General features: G+C 58.2%; 1 protein-coding gene across 4 annotated transcripts; it reads right to left on the bottom strand.

Moving 5' to 3' along the window:
• Positions 1-267: 267 nt before the first annotated feature.
• On the bottom strand, positions 268-10928 carry GFI1B (growth factor independent 1B transcriptional repressor). Of its 4 annotated transcripts, XM_066254609.1 has the most exons (8): positions 10803-10928; positions 5182-5301; positions 4576-4719; positions 3937-4208; positions 3216-3353; positions 1610-1775; positions 896-1070; positions 268-612 (listed from the first exon to the last, which is right to left on the bottom strand). In XM_066254609.1, exons 2-8 carry the CDS (start codon positions 5279-5281, stop codon positions 588-590), a joined length of 1020 nt encoding a protein of 339 aa, XP_066110706.1. In that variant the 5' UTR covers positions 5282-5301; positions 10803-10928; the 3' UTR covers positions 268-587. The 4 variants fall into 4 exon arrangements, with proteins under 4 accessions (XP_066110706.1, XP_066110707.1, XP_066110704.1 ...); XM_066254610.1 differs by having other exon boundaries at positions 268-1070; XM_066254607.1 differs by having other exon boundaries at positions 268-1070; positions 1610-1874.
• Between the last annotated feature and the right edge of the window lie 5817 nt (positions 10929-16745).

Genomic DNA, 16745 nt, shown 5'->3' on the forward strand with positions numbered 1-16745 from the left:
TTGTGAGAGCGGCCACAGGAAGCTGCCGGAGCGGCTGCCCGAGCCTGGCCCTGCCCTGTGGTCTTGTCGTGGCGCCCTGTCTCAGGCTGTGCCCCAGCGCTTAGCCGTTCGGCCTGCGTCCTCGGCTCTCGACCTGTTTGAGGGCCGCTGCACAGCTGCCTCTGCCTCTCAAAGCTCCCAGCACCCCTCCCCAGAGCCTCGCACACTCGCCTGCATCCAGTAGGCACTTAATAAATGCCGGTCACATGTAAATAAGTGTGTCTTTATTTCTATTCACAGCAGTTAAGCGAACAGGCTTTTGACGACAGTAACTGCTGGTTTCTCCAGCCCCACGGTCTGATGGCAGAACCAGACCCCAGCTGAGTGCCAGTCAGAAGCGGGGGCAGGTAGCCAGCAGGTCTGGCTGAAGCAGAGGGGTGCTAGGCATCCCATTGGGGCAGGAGGCAGCTCTGACCACCCGGCAGCCTGCAAGAGGCCCCCTAAAAACCGAGAGGACCAGATCCCAGCATGCTGGGCTGAGGGCGCCGGTAGGATTTCTCTGTGGGTTCCAGCTCTGGTCTGTTCACGGCATCCCTGTTCATGTGGGGCTACTCTGGCCATCCGGACTCTGCCCTGGGGAAGACACCCAAGTTTTTACACCTTCAGCTCAGAGAAGACCTGACCCGGCTTCCTCACTTTACAGCAGGAGAACCATTGGTCCAGAGAGGGGAAGACAATCTGCCCAAAGTTGCGCAGTGAGTTTGTGAATCTCAACACGAGCTGGAAGACTCCCATCCGTCCGGGGTTGCCTCCAGGCGACTGCGGATCTGGGTGCGTGAGGCTGGCCTCCCTCCCGAGGACGGCGACGGGGACGGGACCCCGGGGCAGGCCGGCCAGGGGCCGGGCGCGGGCTCACTTGAGGTTGTGCTGGCTCTCACGGTGCCTCCGCAGGTCCACCTTGCGCTGGAAGCCTTTGCTGCAGAGCTCACAGCTGAAGGGCTTGAAGCCCGTGTGCTTCCGGCTGTGGGTGATGAGGTTGGAGCTCTGGCTGAAGGCCTTCCCGCACACCTGGCACTTGTGCGGCTTCTCACCTGCGGGGCAGCGAGGGCCGGGTCAGGGCCGTCCGCGCCGGGCCTGCTGCCCCAACACCCTGTGTTTGTTCTCCAAACTTTTATCATGGTTTATCTCACTACCCCCCCCCCTCCCGCCCCTACTGGATTGTACCCACGTGAGGGCAGGGACTATCAATCCAGCACAGCTCCGGGCACAAGGCCTGGGACGAAAGAGGCCGAGGGATGAATGAATGGAGGGAAGAATGAATTCGTGGAGGAAGGAATGAGTGAATGGGAAGTTCGCCTGCCAGTCTCACTTCTACCCGAGTCTCACTGCTGCCTGCTGCTGTTTCCTCCCGGTATTTTTCTCTATGCCTAAGTGAGTGACCTCTATACCTTAAGTGACCTTAGGTAACCTGGTGCACTCAGCACTCCTGTTGGAGGGGCGCTCCGCCCCTGTGGAACTTGACCCCACCGTCCTGAAGCCAGGAACTTTTCTCAGGGAAAGGTGGGGGCTCCCAGGGGCTCTGCCCGGGGACACAGGCTGGGCGTGCGGCGCGCTGGGCTGGCGGCCTCACCGGTGTGGATGTAGGTGTGCTTCTTCATGTCGGACTTCTGGTGGAAGCGCTTGCCGCAGAACTGGCAGGGGTAGGGCCGCGTGTCCGAGTGGATGAGCAGGTGGGTGGACAGGGTGGACGAGCGCTTGAAGGCTTTGCCGCACATCCGGCACTCGAAGCTGCGCTCCTGCCGGAGGAAACGAGGCCCCAGGGCGTCAGGCGCGGGCGGGGCCTCACGACCCAAAACGGCCAGGCTGGGCGCAGGACTGGACCCGGCCGGGATCCCCTGAGGAACAGGACACTCTGTTGGGGTGGCCTGGAGCAGCAGGGCTCAGGGCTCCCCGTTGCTGCCTCCCAGGGGCCTCCTGTGGGATTTTTCCTTGAAACGTTCACAAACAAACAAAACACACATTGGTTGACTGACTGATGGACCAACTGGTCTGGGAGTTTTTTAGGGAGTTCACATTATATGTCCCTCATCCCGGGGTGTGCTCCCTAGGGCTGTGCAGTGGTTAGGTTAAAAGTCTGAATTGTTGGCCCTGGCCGGTTGGCTCAGTGGTAGAGCATCGGCCTGGCGTGCAGAAGTCCCAGGTTCGATTCCCGGCCAGGGCACACAGGAGAAGCGCCCATCTGCTTCTCCACCCCTCCCCCTCTCCTTCCTCTCTGTCTCTCTCTTCCCCTCCCGCAGCCAAGGCTCCACTGGAGCAAAGATGGCCCGGGCGCTGAGGATGGCTCTGTGGCCTCTGCCCCAGGCGCTAGAGTGGCCCTGGTCGCAACAGAGCGACGCCCCAGAGGGGCAGAGCATCGCCCCCTGGTGGGCAGAGCGTCACCCCCTGGTGGGCGTGCTGGGTGGATCCCGGTCGGGTGCATGCGGGAGTCTGTCTGACTGTCTCTCCCCGTTTCCAGCTTCAGAAAAATACAAAAAAAAAAAAAAAAAAGTCTGAATTATTGGGGCCTGCTTCTGGCTTCTGCTTCTTCCTAGCCACGTGACAGTAGCCAGTCATTTAACCTCCCTGAAAATCAGTGTCCTCATCTGAACATTGGAACAGCAATAGCAATGACCTCAAAGGTGTGTGTGTGGGGGGGAGGTGGCGGGAGAGAACCAGCCCGTGGTTCACGCTCAGCTCGCGGGGCAAGCTCCAGCGATCTTCCTTGCTTTTCCCAGCCGAGCCCGTGGGGCGACCCAGGTGCCAGCGCTTCCCCAGAACGGCGTGTTGGAGAAAGGGTTCCCGCCCCAGGTCAGGCGACGTGGACGAGATGAACGTGCGAGCCTGACTCAGCATCTCAGTCCAGGGCCCGTCAAAGGTGAGGACACCTGCCCTGAGCCCCAGGAGACGGGGCCATTTCCGAGCCTCCCAGGTACTGTGCTGTCCCCGAAACCGTCCAGGGCCAAGAGCCTCTTCTCAGTGTGCGCGAAGCCGGCTTGGTCCATCAAGGAGGGAAGGGTGTTAAGAGCGGGTATTGGAGACGCCGATGAGGGCGGCAGAGAGTGAGGGGCCCCCGACCCGTGTCACCCTCGGGGGCAGGGTGAGACGCTAGCCACAGCTCCTGGTCTTTCTGGGAGCAGCACAGAGCAGGAGGGGGTGTGTATGTGTGTGGGGGGTCCCAGGCTCAGCCAGCTGCCCACCTGGGAGTGGACGTGTGTGTGCTGCTCCAGGCTCACGGCGTGGCCGAAGGTTTTGCCGCAGACCTCACAGGCGAAGGGCCGGGTCCCGCTGTGGGAGCGACGGACGTGCACCTCCAGCCCGTGGGGGGTGGAGAAGACCTGGGGGTGGGGGCAGAGCGTGAGGCCACAGCCGGGTGCCTGCAGAGGGGGGTCCCTGCCTGGGTCTTCTGGCACGCCACCCCCATGCCCAGCTCCAACCACGGGTGGGCAGACGGGAGGAGGTGCCCTGGCCCACCAACTCTGCCGGCACGTGCCGTGTCCTGGGAGGCCCCTGGCCCTCTGGGGCTGGGTTTCCTAGCTATAAAAGGGAAGCTGGGGGCATCTGGAAGTCCCCTCCTAGCCCTCTCCAGAGGCTGAACATCCCGCCTAGGGGTTAAGAAGCAAAGTTGGTCAGAGCCCGGTTTGAACGTGGTTCTGATAGCTACCTTGCTGTTTGCTCTTGGGCAAGTAACTCAACTTTTCTGAACCTTAGCCCTGCGTCCGCCTCCCTGGGCTCCTGCACATCAAGTGCTTAGCGCAGGGCTGGGCACAGGGTCGGAGCTGAAGGAACAGCGAGGAGGACGAAGTTGTGAGTCCCCCGCCTCACCAGGGCGCGCTCAGCTCTGAGCGCCTGCTCTGCCAGCGTGCCGGGACGGGACGGGACGCAGAGCAGGGCCCGCGAGCCCGCCGGCTCACCGCCCACCTTGTTGCACTTGACGCAGTGGTAGGCGTCCAGACCCGGTGAGTAGCGGAGGCCGAAGTCCAGGGGCGGCTCGGCGCTGGGCACCAGCGGGCTGCCGTACAGGCTGACGGAGCGCTCCAGGAAGGCAGACTGCATGGTGGAGGGGGCCTGCCGGTAGCTATGACCGTAGGACGAGGCCAGGGCGTCCCAGGAGAAGCTGGGCTTGTAGAACGGGGGTGAGTCGGAGGGGGGCGAGTCCCCATCCTGGGGCTGGGGCATCACGGCAGGACCGTCTGTGAAGAATGGGACACATGCCTGGTGACAACTTGAAACACGGGGCGCCCATTCCCCCCACGTGCTGAGGGGTGCGGTGTGTGAGAGAGGTCTGGGTCCCCACTGTGGCTCCTTGGCTTTCCCAGGCCAGACTGTCCGCCCCCCCCTCCCAGGGTGCCCAGCTGCCCCCTCGGACCCCCACACCGAAGTCCTCATCTGGAAATGATCTCCCATCCAGGAGGGGTCCAAGCAGAAGCCCGAGAGCCCAGCATCCCCGTGACCTTGCTGGTTCTTCCTGACGCCAAGGGTCCCCGCTTCCAGGAGCCCCTCCATCCTCCCTCGTACCCACTGGAGAATGGTGGGGGTGGGGGGTCTTGGGCCAGGTACCTGGTATTAAGACCGTCCTGGTCAATCTCTGGTCCAGCTCCGGCTTCGGCTCTGGCTCCCGTTTGAGGTCCGTCCAGCCCAGGTACTGGCTTGGGAACAGGGCACTGAGAGCAGGGTCATTGCTCGGGACCTGGTCCCTGGCCACTGTTGGGAGATGAGACCATCAGCCGCCAGCGCCCTGGGAGGGAGCCAGGAGGGGGCTCCCCGCCCAGGAGGAGAGTCCTGCTTGCCGTTGCTTCTGGCTGCCCACGCTCAGGGGCTCGGCCCAGCGAGGGGAGCCAGCTGGAGGCCAAGAGGAGACCCCCCCCCCCCGAGAACTCTTGGACTGATCTCAGTTTCTTAGAGCACCGACTATAGCCCTCGATCGGACCCTGTTTGGGACCCACACGTCCTGGTGAGCGGCTGCTGGCAACCAGCTCCCTGTGAGCTCTCACTGCCCCAGGGGCTCAGAGAGGTCGGAGCATTCATTCATTCATTCATTCAGCCACTGAGGACGAGCTCCTCCTGCTCCCAGACCAGGAAGTGGGGGGAGGAGCTGCTGAGGCCCCATCACGTGCCTGGGGCCGTGGGCCAAGCGAGGTGCGGCAGGGGCCAGCTGTCACTCACCCGGGCTCAGGACAGGCGGCCAGAGGGGTTCATCGTCGTGGAGGCGGGGCTGGTGGTACGTGTGGGCCTTCTTGCTCTTTACCAGGAAGGAGCGTGGCATGGTCCGCGTGCACCCCACAGCTGTAAGCGGAGGGCGCGAGGCCGTCAGGAGGACGGTCAGGAGGACGGTACCCCTCCGTGCGTCGGAGCCGCCTCCTGAAGTCAGAACCCACTGTCCTGGGCTGAATAGTGTCCCCCCCCACCCCCAAAGCTCGTGTCCGCCCAAAACTCGTGAATGTGACTTTATCGGGAATGGGGTCTTTGCAGATGTGATCAAGATGTGGTCGCCCTGGATTAGGGGGGACCCTAAATCCAATACGACTAGTGTCCTTAGAAGAAGAGGGGCCACAGACACAGACACAAGAAGGCCATGTGGAGGTGGAAGCAGAGATTGGATTGATGCAGCCACAAGCCAAGGGTGCCAAGGCTTGCCAGTGTCCAGAAGGCCACCAAGAAGGAAGGGGAGAGGCGTGAAAACACTCCCTCAGAACCCCAGGAGCTGGTCTGGCCGACACCTGGATTTCAGAACCCTGAGCGAAGACACTTCTGTTGTTTTAAGCCACCTGGTCTGTGGCACTTGGTTAGGCTAACTATAAATCCTAACCTCCCTCCCTACGCCTAGCTGGGAAATGAACACCAACCTCTAGAAAGCCCCAGGCGGGGCCGCCTGCTCCCTCCCACAGGCCCCCAGTTGCGCTGGGGGCAGAGAAGGAAGGTGGAGGGGGGGTCTCCCATATGTGGCACACTGTGGGCCCCCCCACACCCAGAAAGCTGCATGTGCATCCTGGTTGGGTCTGTCTCCAGAGGCCACAGGAAAGGGTGGGCTCAGCTCAGGTGGTGCAGTGAGATAGTTGCTCACGGGTTCGAATCCCAGCTCACCGGCTGTGCGGTGTGGGGCAGACTATTAACCTCTCTGTGGCAATTCCCTTTTCTGCACGCTGGGCATCCAGGTCTTGGAGGAGGAGTCCCCCCTCCCTGGGGCTGCGGGCCACAGGGCCAAGCGCGGGAAAAGGGTCACGGCTGCTCTGCACAACAGCCAGGGCTGGGCGATAAGGTGCGAGCCAGCAGCGCTCTGGAGGGGGGAGATTAGAGGGCAGGCTGGAGTCACCCAGGGGACCACCCTGAGCCAGGCAGACAGGGACCCCGAACTGGGCCACCAGGGGTTTGGGCAGTGGCCACCCTGCCCCGGGGCCAGCCCAGGCCTGGACCTCCTTGTCCTTTGCTTCAGTGCCCAGAGCTGCTACCTGGGGATCACAGCCCAGAGTGCTGGGGAGAGAAAGGGCTTTTACTTATTACAGCTGAGCATGGGGCGCGCCCGGCATGGCGCCCGGGCGGTGGGGAGCGCTGGCTGCGGCATCTCAGCCCCCGGGAGAAGGAGCAGCATGGAGAGGGTAGGCCCTGCTCAGTTCCGCCCTGTGCCTTCCCTCCACATCACCCCAGCGCCTGGCCCACAGCAGGCACAGTGTGAGGACGGGGCCAAGCCCGGGACCAGGGGCAGGACCGGGGGCCCCGCTGCAGGCCCTCCCCGCTCTGGGCTCTGAGATGATGGGGTAGGACGTGGAGGCCTCCGGGGTCCCATCCAGCTGTCAGGTTGTGACCTCACAAGGCCAGCCCGCTGTCTTCCCCCGGCATGCCGGGCAGCCCGCGGTAGCTTTATCTCCCAGGGACAGTCTTCTTCCTGCCTCCGCCCCTGCACCCCTCTGCCCCCGCCAGGGCTCCCACAACCCCCTTCCTTCCCCCTTCTGGCTCTGGGCTTCAGGAGTGCGCTGGGGAGGCCAGACCCTGGGCAGTGCGAGGGGAGACCCCCTGCACGTGGGGGGAGGGCTGGGGAGCTGGGTCCCCCTTGCCCTTTGTTCTGGGGGAGCCTCCCAGCACCGTGGTCTGTCCCTCTATCAGAAGAGGACTTTTTTTTTTACATAGTATTTTATTAGTAAATCGACAGGATCAAGGGCAGGCATTAAGGCTGCCGTGCTGGAACGGGAGGACATCCTCGCAGCCGCGACCTGCCTAGCCCCAGCTCCGTTAACCCTGACCCCTCTGGAGGGGGACAGGTAGAGGGGGCAGCGTGGTGCCCTGCCAAGTCGCTACCACCCCATTTTAGAGAGGGGAAACCGAGGCTGAGAGATGAGCTCGCGATCCCAGGGCAGAGCAAGGTGCAGCAGGACCCGGTCACCCGGCCCCGGGTCTTCTTGCTCCCGACTGACCACCAGACCCCGGGTGGGCGCTCATTCAGTGCGGAGGGAATGGGGCAGACACGCCGGGGGGGGGGGAGCCTCTGTGCTCCCCGGTGTGCATTAGGTCAGCAGACCTGACACCCCCCCGGGGCAAGGGGAGCAGCGATTGTCTCCCCGGGTCCCAGGGGTAAGTTGACGCTGAGAGGCAAGCGGCCTGCCAGGGTCCCACAGCCAGGTCAGGCCCATGCGCCTGTCCAGCTAGGACTTGACCTCTGGCCCAGCATTCGGCGTGTCACATCCACGCCCTGTGAGGAGCCTGCCCGGTGGAGCGAGGGGGAGGCTGGTTGCCGGTGCAAACGGGGGGCATCACCCAGTTTCCCTGGTCTTCGTGTGGTTTCCAGACCCCGAAGGCCTCATGTCAGGCCCTAAAGAGTTCTGGTGAGAGAACAGACTTCCTTGGGGAAGCTTTGGTCTTCTTTCGGGCTCGGGCCTGAGGAGACCCAGGACAACAGAACAAACCCTTTCTCAGGGTCATGAGCTCACCATGTGGCCCACCGCACCCAGAGAACTTCCTTTTGGCCCCTGTTAGCTGAGTTTGGAAAAAAAAACAAAACAGGAACCAATCACCTATACGGTAGTTAATTAACAACTACGTCGTTTTGATTCCCATGAACCTGTTCTGAGAAAGAGCTACAAGCAGAGATTGTGAAAGAAACCCAAGATTTCTTCACAAAACAGAGGCCGTGATGGTATCGGGCTCCGGAAAGAGACTCGCTGTTAACATCTCTTCGAAAACCCTCAATCCCGATAGAGGGTCCCCGGACCCTGAATCAGAGTCTTGGCGGCTGAAACTTCTGAAGCAGGGGGTGACCCTGCACCCCGACTTCCAGGTGGATTTGCAGCCCCAGGCCTGTGACCGCCTCTGGACACCAGGCGCCTCCGGCCTCCCGTGGGGCTGAGTCTAATTTGGTGACCTTGAGCTCGACCATATCAGCTGCCAACCTGGGGCTTGGTTTTCCTCTGTCTCAGAAGGGACGGTTGGACGGAGATTTCTACACTTCCCTTTTGCTCTAAAATCCCACGCACGGTCCGTTGACCGCCGGCGCGGGACTGACGGGCCCACCTTGACAGAGAGACTCATCACGCCGGTTCCCCTTTTGGGCAGGTTGGGTAAGACTCCGCTGCTCCTCAGAGTCAGCTCACAGAGGACCCTTTGGACTTCCTTTCTGTCTGAAGGCCGTGGCTTCAGGGGAAACACAAACAAACAAAAACCTCTTTCCAAGTAGGAGTAGGAGGAAGTGAGCCCAGGTCATCTTAGGGACCAGAGCAGAGAGCGGCCATTGTTTTTATTTGAAATTTTGGAAGGCGTTCCTTCTCAAAACGCTTCCCCCTCTAAGTTCAGAGAATGCCACGTCCAGAAGTGAGCGAATCAGTTTCTGGGTGTTTTCCCCCCTGCAAAGAGTGGAAAGCGGGGACTCAGACAGATCCCTGTACGCCCCAACTCACGGCCACGCCATTCACACGTAGCCCACAGGTGGAAGTGGCCCAAGTGTCCATCGACGGATGATGAACACATGGGATAGAGCCACACCGTGGAATATTACTCATCCTTGAAAAAAGAAAGCCATCCTGACACTGGCTAGGACGCGGATGGAAATGAAGGATGTTATGCCGAGCCGGCCGGAGAGGGACAGATACGGCTGGATTCTGCTCATCTGCATTATTATCTAACAACAGGCAAATGCACAGGGACCCAAAGGAGGGGCTGGGAGAGGGGGACAGGGAGTTACTGTTTAATGAACACCGAGTTTCAGTTTTGCAAGACTGAAAAACACAAGTTCTGTGCACGATGGTGGTGCTGGCTGCACAGCCACGTGAATGTACCCAATGCCGTCGTGAATGTACCCAATGCCGTCGTGAATGTACCCAATGCCGTCGTGAATGTACCCAATGCCGTCGAATGGTGCACTTAAAATGGTTAAAACGGTCGGTGTCATGCTAGGGGGACATTTCATCGCAGTAAAAACAAAAGTGGGTGGATAAGGCAAGCCCTGAGCCCCTCTGAGTTAGACAGGAAATAGCTCCTACCGGTTGGAACCCTTGGAAACAAAGGACCAACCACAAGAAAACCTGCCTCAGGACGAAGGGTGAAAGCCATCAGGTTTTCCCTTCTTTCTGAAGAGGGCGGAGTGGCTGTGTCCCCCCAGGGAAGCATCACAGGTGACCTGTCTATTTCCCCGGGGGTGGGGGTGATCTGGCCCCAGAGCCTTTGGGGGTCCTGTGTTCTCCGTGAGGGCCCCCAAGCCCACCCCACCCTCCTGGAAGACTTGAGAAAAGGGTCTCCCCTGGTCTCCATCCATCAAACCTGCCCCCAGGAACTTGCTGAGGCTCTCCGAGAACTTCCTGCAAGGAGACCGGCACAGCCACCCCAGAATCTGAGCTGGAAGAGAACCGCGCTCAGCTCCTTATCTGCAGCGTCCCACCAGCTCCGAGCACCAGAATCCCGCCACCACGCTGAGACTGAGACCTTCTCCCGGCCTGCTCGGCGGTGCCCGGGAGCCGTGTGCCACAGAGGGCAGGTGCAGCTGGCCCAACTCCTACCCGATCCGAGTCCAGAGCCTGAAAATTAATCCCGCGCCCTCTGACCCCCGGAATCTCATGAAAGCGGTGGACTTTTTTCCCCATTAAAGAAGGACACCGACGTGTATGTACCCGCAGTGATTCTGTGGACTGTCCCCGTGGACAAGCCCTGTTAGAACAAGCGCTTCTCCCCAGACACCCAGACTCCAACTTGGTTTTTTTCTTCCCAAAAAAGGTAGAAAAGGCTGTGACACCGGTCCCCATCTACAGTCATAGTGTTCCTGGAGGCTGGGGGGGGGGGGGGATGCAGAGAAGACAGCCTCCCCTCCCCCCGCGGCAGGCTCTGGATGGCGGGCAACTCACACTCAGCGCCCCGGGAACTTGGGTGAAGGTCGCCTGGGACTGGGGGACGCTGGGATGGACCTTCCTTCAGAGTTCTCTCAATCCTGGGCTTACGTTATAGACCAAGAAGGGCTCACAGCGCCCTGAGGACGGGGACGGTTTGTGCCCAAGGGGGACACCCACTAGGTCCTCAGCATGTGTCATGCCGTGCCACCCTGCCCCCTGCCCAGGTCATTGGGACAGCTGGGTTGTGAGTGTGATATCGGTCAGCCTAACACTGACTCAGGGAGGCTCTGATATAACGGCCGCTCACCACCCTTCTTCCCCGGGTGCGGGGTCTGAGAGCTACATCTCACAGGAAAGGTTTGCAGCCCACCTCAATTCTTCCTAGAACTGCCCGCGGGACTAGGTAACCCACCCGGACACAAGAGAAGTCAGACATGCAAATCAAAAGGACAGGTCCGGGATGAGGTCGGCCACACTCACCTGTCCTGCGGGCCCTGGTCCTGCGGTGGGAACTTCAGCGCCCGCCCTGCCACGCTCTGGGATCAGTCAGCTCCACTCTGTCAGCTTGTGACTCTCTGTGCAAATAGATACTTCTCCTTTTTCCCCCCTCTCTCTGTTTGTGTGTGTGTGTGTTTTTTTTCTTTTTCCTCTTCTGTTCCCCTCCCTGATTTTCAATCTGATTATTTGTCAAAAATCTGGCGGTGAGGGGACAGCCAATAGCGAGCGCGCCGGGCTGTATTTGCTTATCAAAGCCTCCCAGGACACGGGGCTCTACACTCACTCCAGCCCTCCGTGCTGCCCGGCCGGTGCACGCCCTTTCTCTGGAAAGTTTGACTAACAGAAACTTTCTGAGAGTTTGTCTGAACAGAAAATGATGGCTAAGCTATTACATTTTAAAAATTTAATGTTTGAGATAAAGCATGTACTTATAAATCTGATTTTGTGTCAAGAACTTAAAACTTTTTTAGTTTTTTCTTTTATATCCTTCCTTCCTTCCTTCCTTCCTTCCTTCCTTCCTTCCTTCCTTCCTTCCTTCCTTCCTTCCTTCCTTCCCTCCCTCCCTCCTTTTCCCCCTCCCCCTTTCCCTTTTTTTCCTTCACCAAGTTCAACATCCCCAGCCAGGAGGCACCTGGCTACTTGGCGAGGGTGCTGCAGACACTCTTAGAGAGTCCCCGTGTCCTTCAGAGGTCCCCTTTGAGAGGACAAGTCAAATCCATGCCTCCTGGACTTGGCCGGGGAGGTGGGAAGGAAGTCAGGTGTGGGAGTGAGCGCTCAGCCGGATCTTCAGATCTTCAGCCATTCCAGTCCACCTGCAGGTTACACTCTGGTCCCAGGGCCTGCCTGTGCCGCCATCTGGTGGCCGCGGAGAAGACGGGGGAGATCCACAGGGACCTACAGCGTGTCCCCGATCACCAGGGGGAAATCAGGGAAGGCCAGGGTCGGACCTGTCATCCCATTGAGCACAGAGCCCCATTCCCGGTTCACCCCACACACATACACACACACATCTCCACCTCCTCGGCCCCCCAACCTCAGGGGATGACTCATTTATTTCAGGAGGCAGTTTTGCATAAGACAAGAACTCACAAAACAGGGCTCTGTTAGGCTGATTTGCATGTTCTCCTAGTCCGGTGTGTACGGTGTGTACGGAGAGATTGCGTTTCCCTCATAAAAGAAACGAGTTTGGTGAGAGGAAGCTCCAACTGAAACTGCCAGTCAAAGGTCCGACAGGGAGAGCAAGGGGATTTCGGGCCAGGGCTCTGCACCGGAACCGGCCCTGAAGGGAGGCTGTCACCCGGGCCGGGCCATGTGATCCCACAGGGGCTCAGGGCTCACGGGAGACAGTCGCCCCCAGCCCTGGGTCACTGTTCTTGCTGGAGGGACATCAGCGGAAGCATCTGGAATGTTCTTTGGATGTTGCACGTTGCCAACGGTCAGCTAAAACCTTTTGAAATTATGCAGAAAACTTCAAAGAGTAAATCAAGGACACTGAGAAAGCATTCCCCCTCAACGTGGCAAAAAAAAGCCCCGTTTCTTCCGTCTGACGTCATCGTGCGCGCGCGCGCACACGCACATGCCCACCCGGTGCTATTGTGGACCCCGGTTCTTTCTTTTCCCACTGAATGTGATTTGGGTGAAGTGCCTCCTAAATTTTCTTGGGGCTTTTATTAACACATTTGATCGTTTCACCTTTTTTTCTTTTCTTTTTTTTAATGATTTGCCTTGCCAATCACTTTCTCCAACTGGGGCATGTATTTGTGGGGTGTTTTCTAACATAAAGCTGCCGCATGGAGCAAATACAGCTGCTCTTCTCCCTTGAGTGGCCAACTCAGGGGCTCCCTTCCTCGACCAGGACCCCAGTCTAGAAGTAAAGACAGGCCTCCCCTGGAGAAGTGTCCAGACCTCCAGCCCCGGGCAGTATCACAGCGTAGGGCAATATTTGCAGCCCAAGACCTCCCAGGCTCTGAGTCGATCCCCGCCAGGGCTGCCCACAGGGCCCACACCCCTCCCCCTAGTGGACAGCCCAGGGAAATGCCTGTAGTTAGCCTGTCCCAAGGGGGAGGCTAAGTCACTTCAGCCTCCCTGTGCCCACTCATTCGTTTACTCATTCATTCAGTCACTGTTGGTTCCTTTCATATACCAGGCTTCTCCATCCCCCCTCTTCCCTCCTTGCATCCTCCCTCTCTTAGCACCGTCGGCTGCCATAACAAAATACCATAAGCTAGGCAACGTAAACAGCATTTATTTCCCACAGAGGCTGGGAAGTTCAAGATCAAGGTGCCAGCAGATTCAGTGTCTGGTGAGGACAAGCTTCCTGGCTTGCAGACGGCCCCCTTATGCTGTGCCTTCACTCACATGGCAGAGAGGGTGAGCTTCTCTCTCTCTCTCTCTCTCTCTCGTCTTCCTTTTCTTTTTTTTAAATTTTTCTGAAGTGAGAAGTGGAGAGTCAGGCAGACAGACTCCTGCATACACCTGACCGGGATCCACCCAGCATGCCCACCAGGGGGCGATGCTCTGCCCATTTGGCTACAACTGGAGCCATTCATGCACCTGAGGCGGAGGCCATGAAGCCATCCTCAGCGCCCAGGCCAACGTTGTTTCAGTGGAGCCTTGGCTGCGGGAGGGGAAGAGAGAGACAGAGAGGAAGGAGAGGGGGAGGGGTGGGGAAACAGGTGGGCACTTCTCCTGTGTGCCCTGGCCAGGAATCAAACCCGAGACTTCCACATGGCGGGCTGACACTCTATCGCTGAGCCAACCAGCCAGGGCCTCTCTCTCTTCTTATAAGGGCACTAATCCCATTATGGGCACCACCTCCATGAGCTTATCTAAACCTAATTGCCTTGCAAGGCCCCACCTCCAAATAGCATCACACTGGGGGTTAGGGCTTCAACATGTGAGCTGGGGTGGGGAGGAGGCACAAATATTCAGTCCATAACACTCCCTTGGCTAATACATGGTTATTAAGTGCCTACTGGGTACCAGATGCTGGGGTTTCAAACCAGAACCAAACAGAAGCTCCTTCCTGGCCTAGCAGATGAGATAGAGTACCCTGAAATTTACAATTGGGAGTGAAACAGCTGTGAGGTAGCTTGGTATGCAAAGGGGCATGGGTGTGAGGAAACAGACCCTGACCCAGGGAGCTGATGAAGGAAGTGATGTCTAAGTTGATGCCAGAGGGAACAGCACATGCAAATGTCCTGAGGCAGAAATGAATCCAGAGATCATCTGAGCGTAGGGATCCAACCATGCCTGAAGCTAAAACTTGGGAGAAGGAGAGTAGGGAAGAATGTCTAAAAAAGAGGAGCACCAGGTGCAAAGAGCTGGAGGCAGCCTAGTTCAGTGTGGACAGAAGGGTGGAGACTGATTGAACTGGATGGGACACTGGAGACAGGAGCCGAGAAAAAAAAAAGAAGCATCGGAATCAGGATGAGTGTGGCGCGGTTTAAAAACCTGCAGTGATTTTTCCCTTTGCCTAACTGGACCCAAATCTCAGCTGCAGAGATTAGCACACTGTGGTGTTTTCCACAGTGTTAGAGCTCTTTCAAAGGACAGCACTCCTTCAGGTGCAAGTTGCAGAAACCTGATGAGACTCATTCAATAACAACAAAACAATTAGTTCATATTGCTAAAAAGTTTTAGCTTCAGGCATGGTTGGATCCAGACACTCAGATGACATTGTCCGGATCACATTCATTTCTGCCTCAGGATATTTGCATGTGCTGTCCTCTCTGCCTGAGCGGTCTCTTTCCCAGATTTCCCATAGGATAAGAGTCTCTCTTATTGGCCAGACCTGACAGATCCTCCTGCCAAAACCACACTAAGTCACTAAGAGAGGGCAGGAAGGGATAAGTTTGGCAAGAAAGAGCAGTTCTCTCCCCACAGAATAAGGCCAGAATGGTGTTTGGGGTTAAAACTGCTGTCTCCCTCCTTCTGTCATCTCATTGTCACCTGTCCCAACTCCTGCCTTTGCCTTTCCTGTTCCGCTTGTCCAGAATGTCCTTTCTCTTCCGTCTTCTCCTTCGCAGCCCAATCCAGCTCTCAACTTCTCTGGAAACCCTTCCCAGACCTCCCACAACCCCTGGGGCCACTGGTGGTCTGAAGAAGTCAGCCTACCGGGGACAGCTCTTGGATTCTTGCCTTGTTTTGTCTGTCACAAACACTCCGCTGCTTCTCAGTGAGACCAGTGGCCGTCTGAGAGCGAGGCCATTGTGGAGTCAGCCCTCTCTCAGTGGGCAATAAGCACCGACCCTGGGATTGCGGGGCTGCAGGAACCCCGATCAGGCTGAATAAACGGACCCACCGCCATGAAGGGCCAGCAGGGGGTAGTGTGCGGAGCCCCCACCCTCTCAGGACACACACACATCTCAGGCCAGTACTGTGGGTGCCAGCTCTGTGGGAGACGGGGGTGGGGTACTGTGGGTGCCAGCTCTGTGGGAGATGGGGTGGGTGTGACTGTGCCGTGCTGGGTGGGTGGCAGGGTCCAGGTCCAGCTGGCACGGTCCTGGCCTTGGCTCAGAATGGCCACAGAATGAGGAATGCATCTAACATGAGCTGAGCACATCTGTCCCGAGTGCAAGGATGGGCCCGGTGGTTCTTGCATTGTGGGCGAGGGTGGAGGTGCGGGCTCCCAGCGAGCCCCCTGGACCCTGGACCCATCCTCCTCTACTGCCTCCCCCCCACCCCCACATACACGCCCAACTGTCCGCCTCGCCCTGCTGTGACTCAGTCCTTCAGGGAAACTGTGGAGTTCTTTCCAAGCCCAGGTTCCTTGCTGGGAACCACAGGCAGCTGAGGTAGAGGGTTCCCTGCTTGCAAACGCTGCCTGACACTGCTTGGGGGTCGGGTGCTGACACTGTCCTGCGGGTTCACCACCCCAGCATCCAGGCGCCTGTGCTAGCGAGAGGACGCAATTCATAATTTCGCCACGAGGTGGCGCTCCTTTCCTCTGGCAAAAACTGGAAAACAAAGATTTGATTGTCTGGTATGTATGTATAATATGTATGGAGGTAGGTAAGAGGTAGGTAGGTAGGTAGGTAGGTAGGTATCATTTATCTAGTGTATCTAATTACTGCTTGAATTACAAAAGGGATACATGATCGTAGTAGAAAAAAAAAAAGAATATGCACCTCTGTCCTGACATGTGTATAGTTTTTCTCTCTCCCTCCCTCCTGCCCTCCCATGCCCTCCCTCTTTCCCTCTCCCCTCGCCCGTCCTGCCTCCCCCCCACCTCCCTTTCATAAGAAGCGTGTGTATAATATTTTCGAATTCAAACATATCTTTGTTAAAATAATCTATTTATTGCTCTTAGGCAGGGGTCTCAAACTCGCGGCCCGCCCACCAATTTTGTGCAGCCCGCAGACTAATCAAACTTCGTGGATTAGTCTGCGGGCCAGTCTGCGGGCCGCACAAAATTGGTGGGCGGGCCGCATGCGGCCCACGGGCCTGAGTTTGAGACCCCTGTGAGAGAGGAAGGGGAAAAGCGAGGGAGGAAGAGAAGGAGACATTGATTTGTTGTTCCATTTGTTTATGCATTCATGGTTGATTCTTTTTTTTTCTTTTTTTTGTATTTTTCTGAAGCTGGAAACGGGGAGGCAGTCAGACAGACCCCCGCATGCACCCAACCGGGATCCACCCGTCACGCCCACCAGGGGGCGATGCTCTGCCCATCAGGGCGTCGCTCTGTTGTGACCAGAGAGCCACTCTAGCGCCTGAGGCAGAGGTCACAGAGCCATCCCCAGGGCCCAGGTCAACTTTGCTCCAATGGAGCCTTGGCTGCGGAGGGGAAGAGAGACAAGGAGAGGGGGAGGGGTGGTAAAGCAGATAGGCGCTTCACCTGGCCGGGAATCGAACCCGGGACTTCCGCACACCAGGCCAACGCTCTACCACTGAGCCAACCAGCCAGGGCCCATGGTTGATTCTTAT

This window comes from Saccopteryx bilineata, chromosome 2, assembly GCF_036850765.1.
Source record: "Saccopteryx bilineata isolate mSacBil1 chromosome 2, mSacBil1_pri_phased_curated, whole genome shotgun sequence".
NCBI classification, from domain to species: Eukaryota; Metazoa; Chordata; class Mammalia; order Chiroptera; family Emballonuridae; genus Saccopteryx; species Saccopteryx bilineata.

What these genes read in the sequence shown, in the direction of transcription:
- GFI1B (XM_066254607.1), bottom strand. Translation starts at nt 5,281, where the DNA reads ATGCCACGCTCCTTCCTGGTAAAGAGCAAGAAGGCCCACACGTACCAC. An exon ending in CAGGACGGTCTTAATACCAG is followed by an intron (nt 4,209 to 4,575) that starts GTACCTGGCCCA and finishes CATTCTTCACAG; the next exon opens with ACGGTCCTGCCGTGATGCCC. An exon ending in ACTGCGTCAAGTGCAACAAG is followed by an intron (nt 3,354 to 3,936) that starts GTGGGCGGTGAG and finishes CCCCACCCCCAG; the next exon opens with GTCTTCTCCACCCCCCACGG.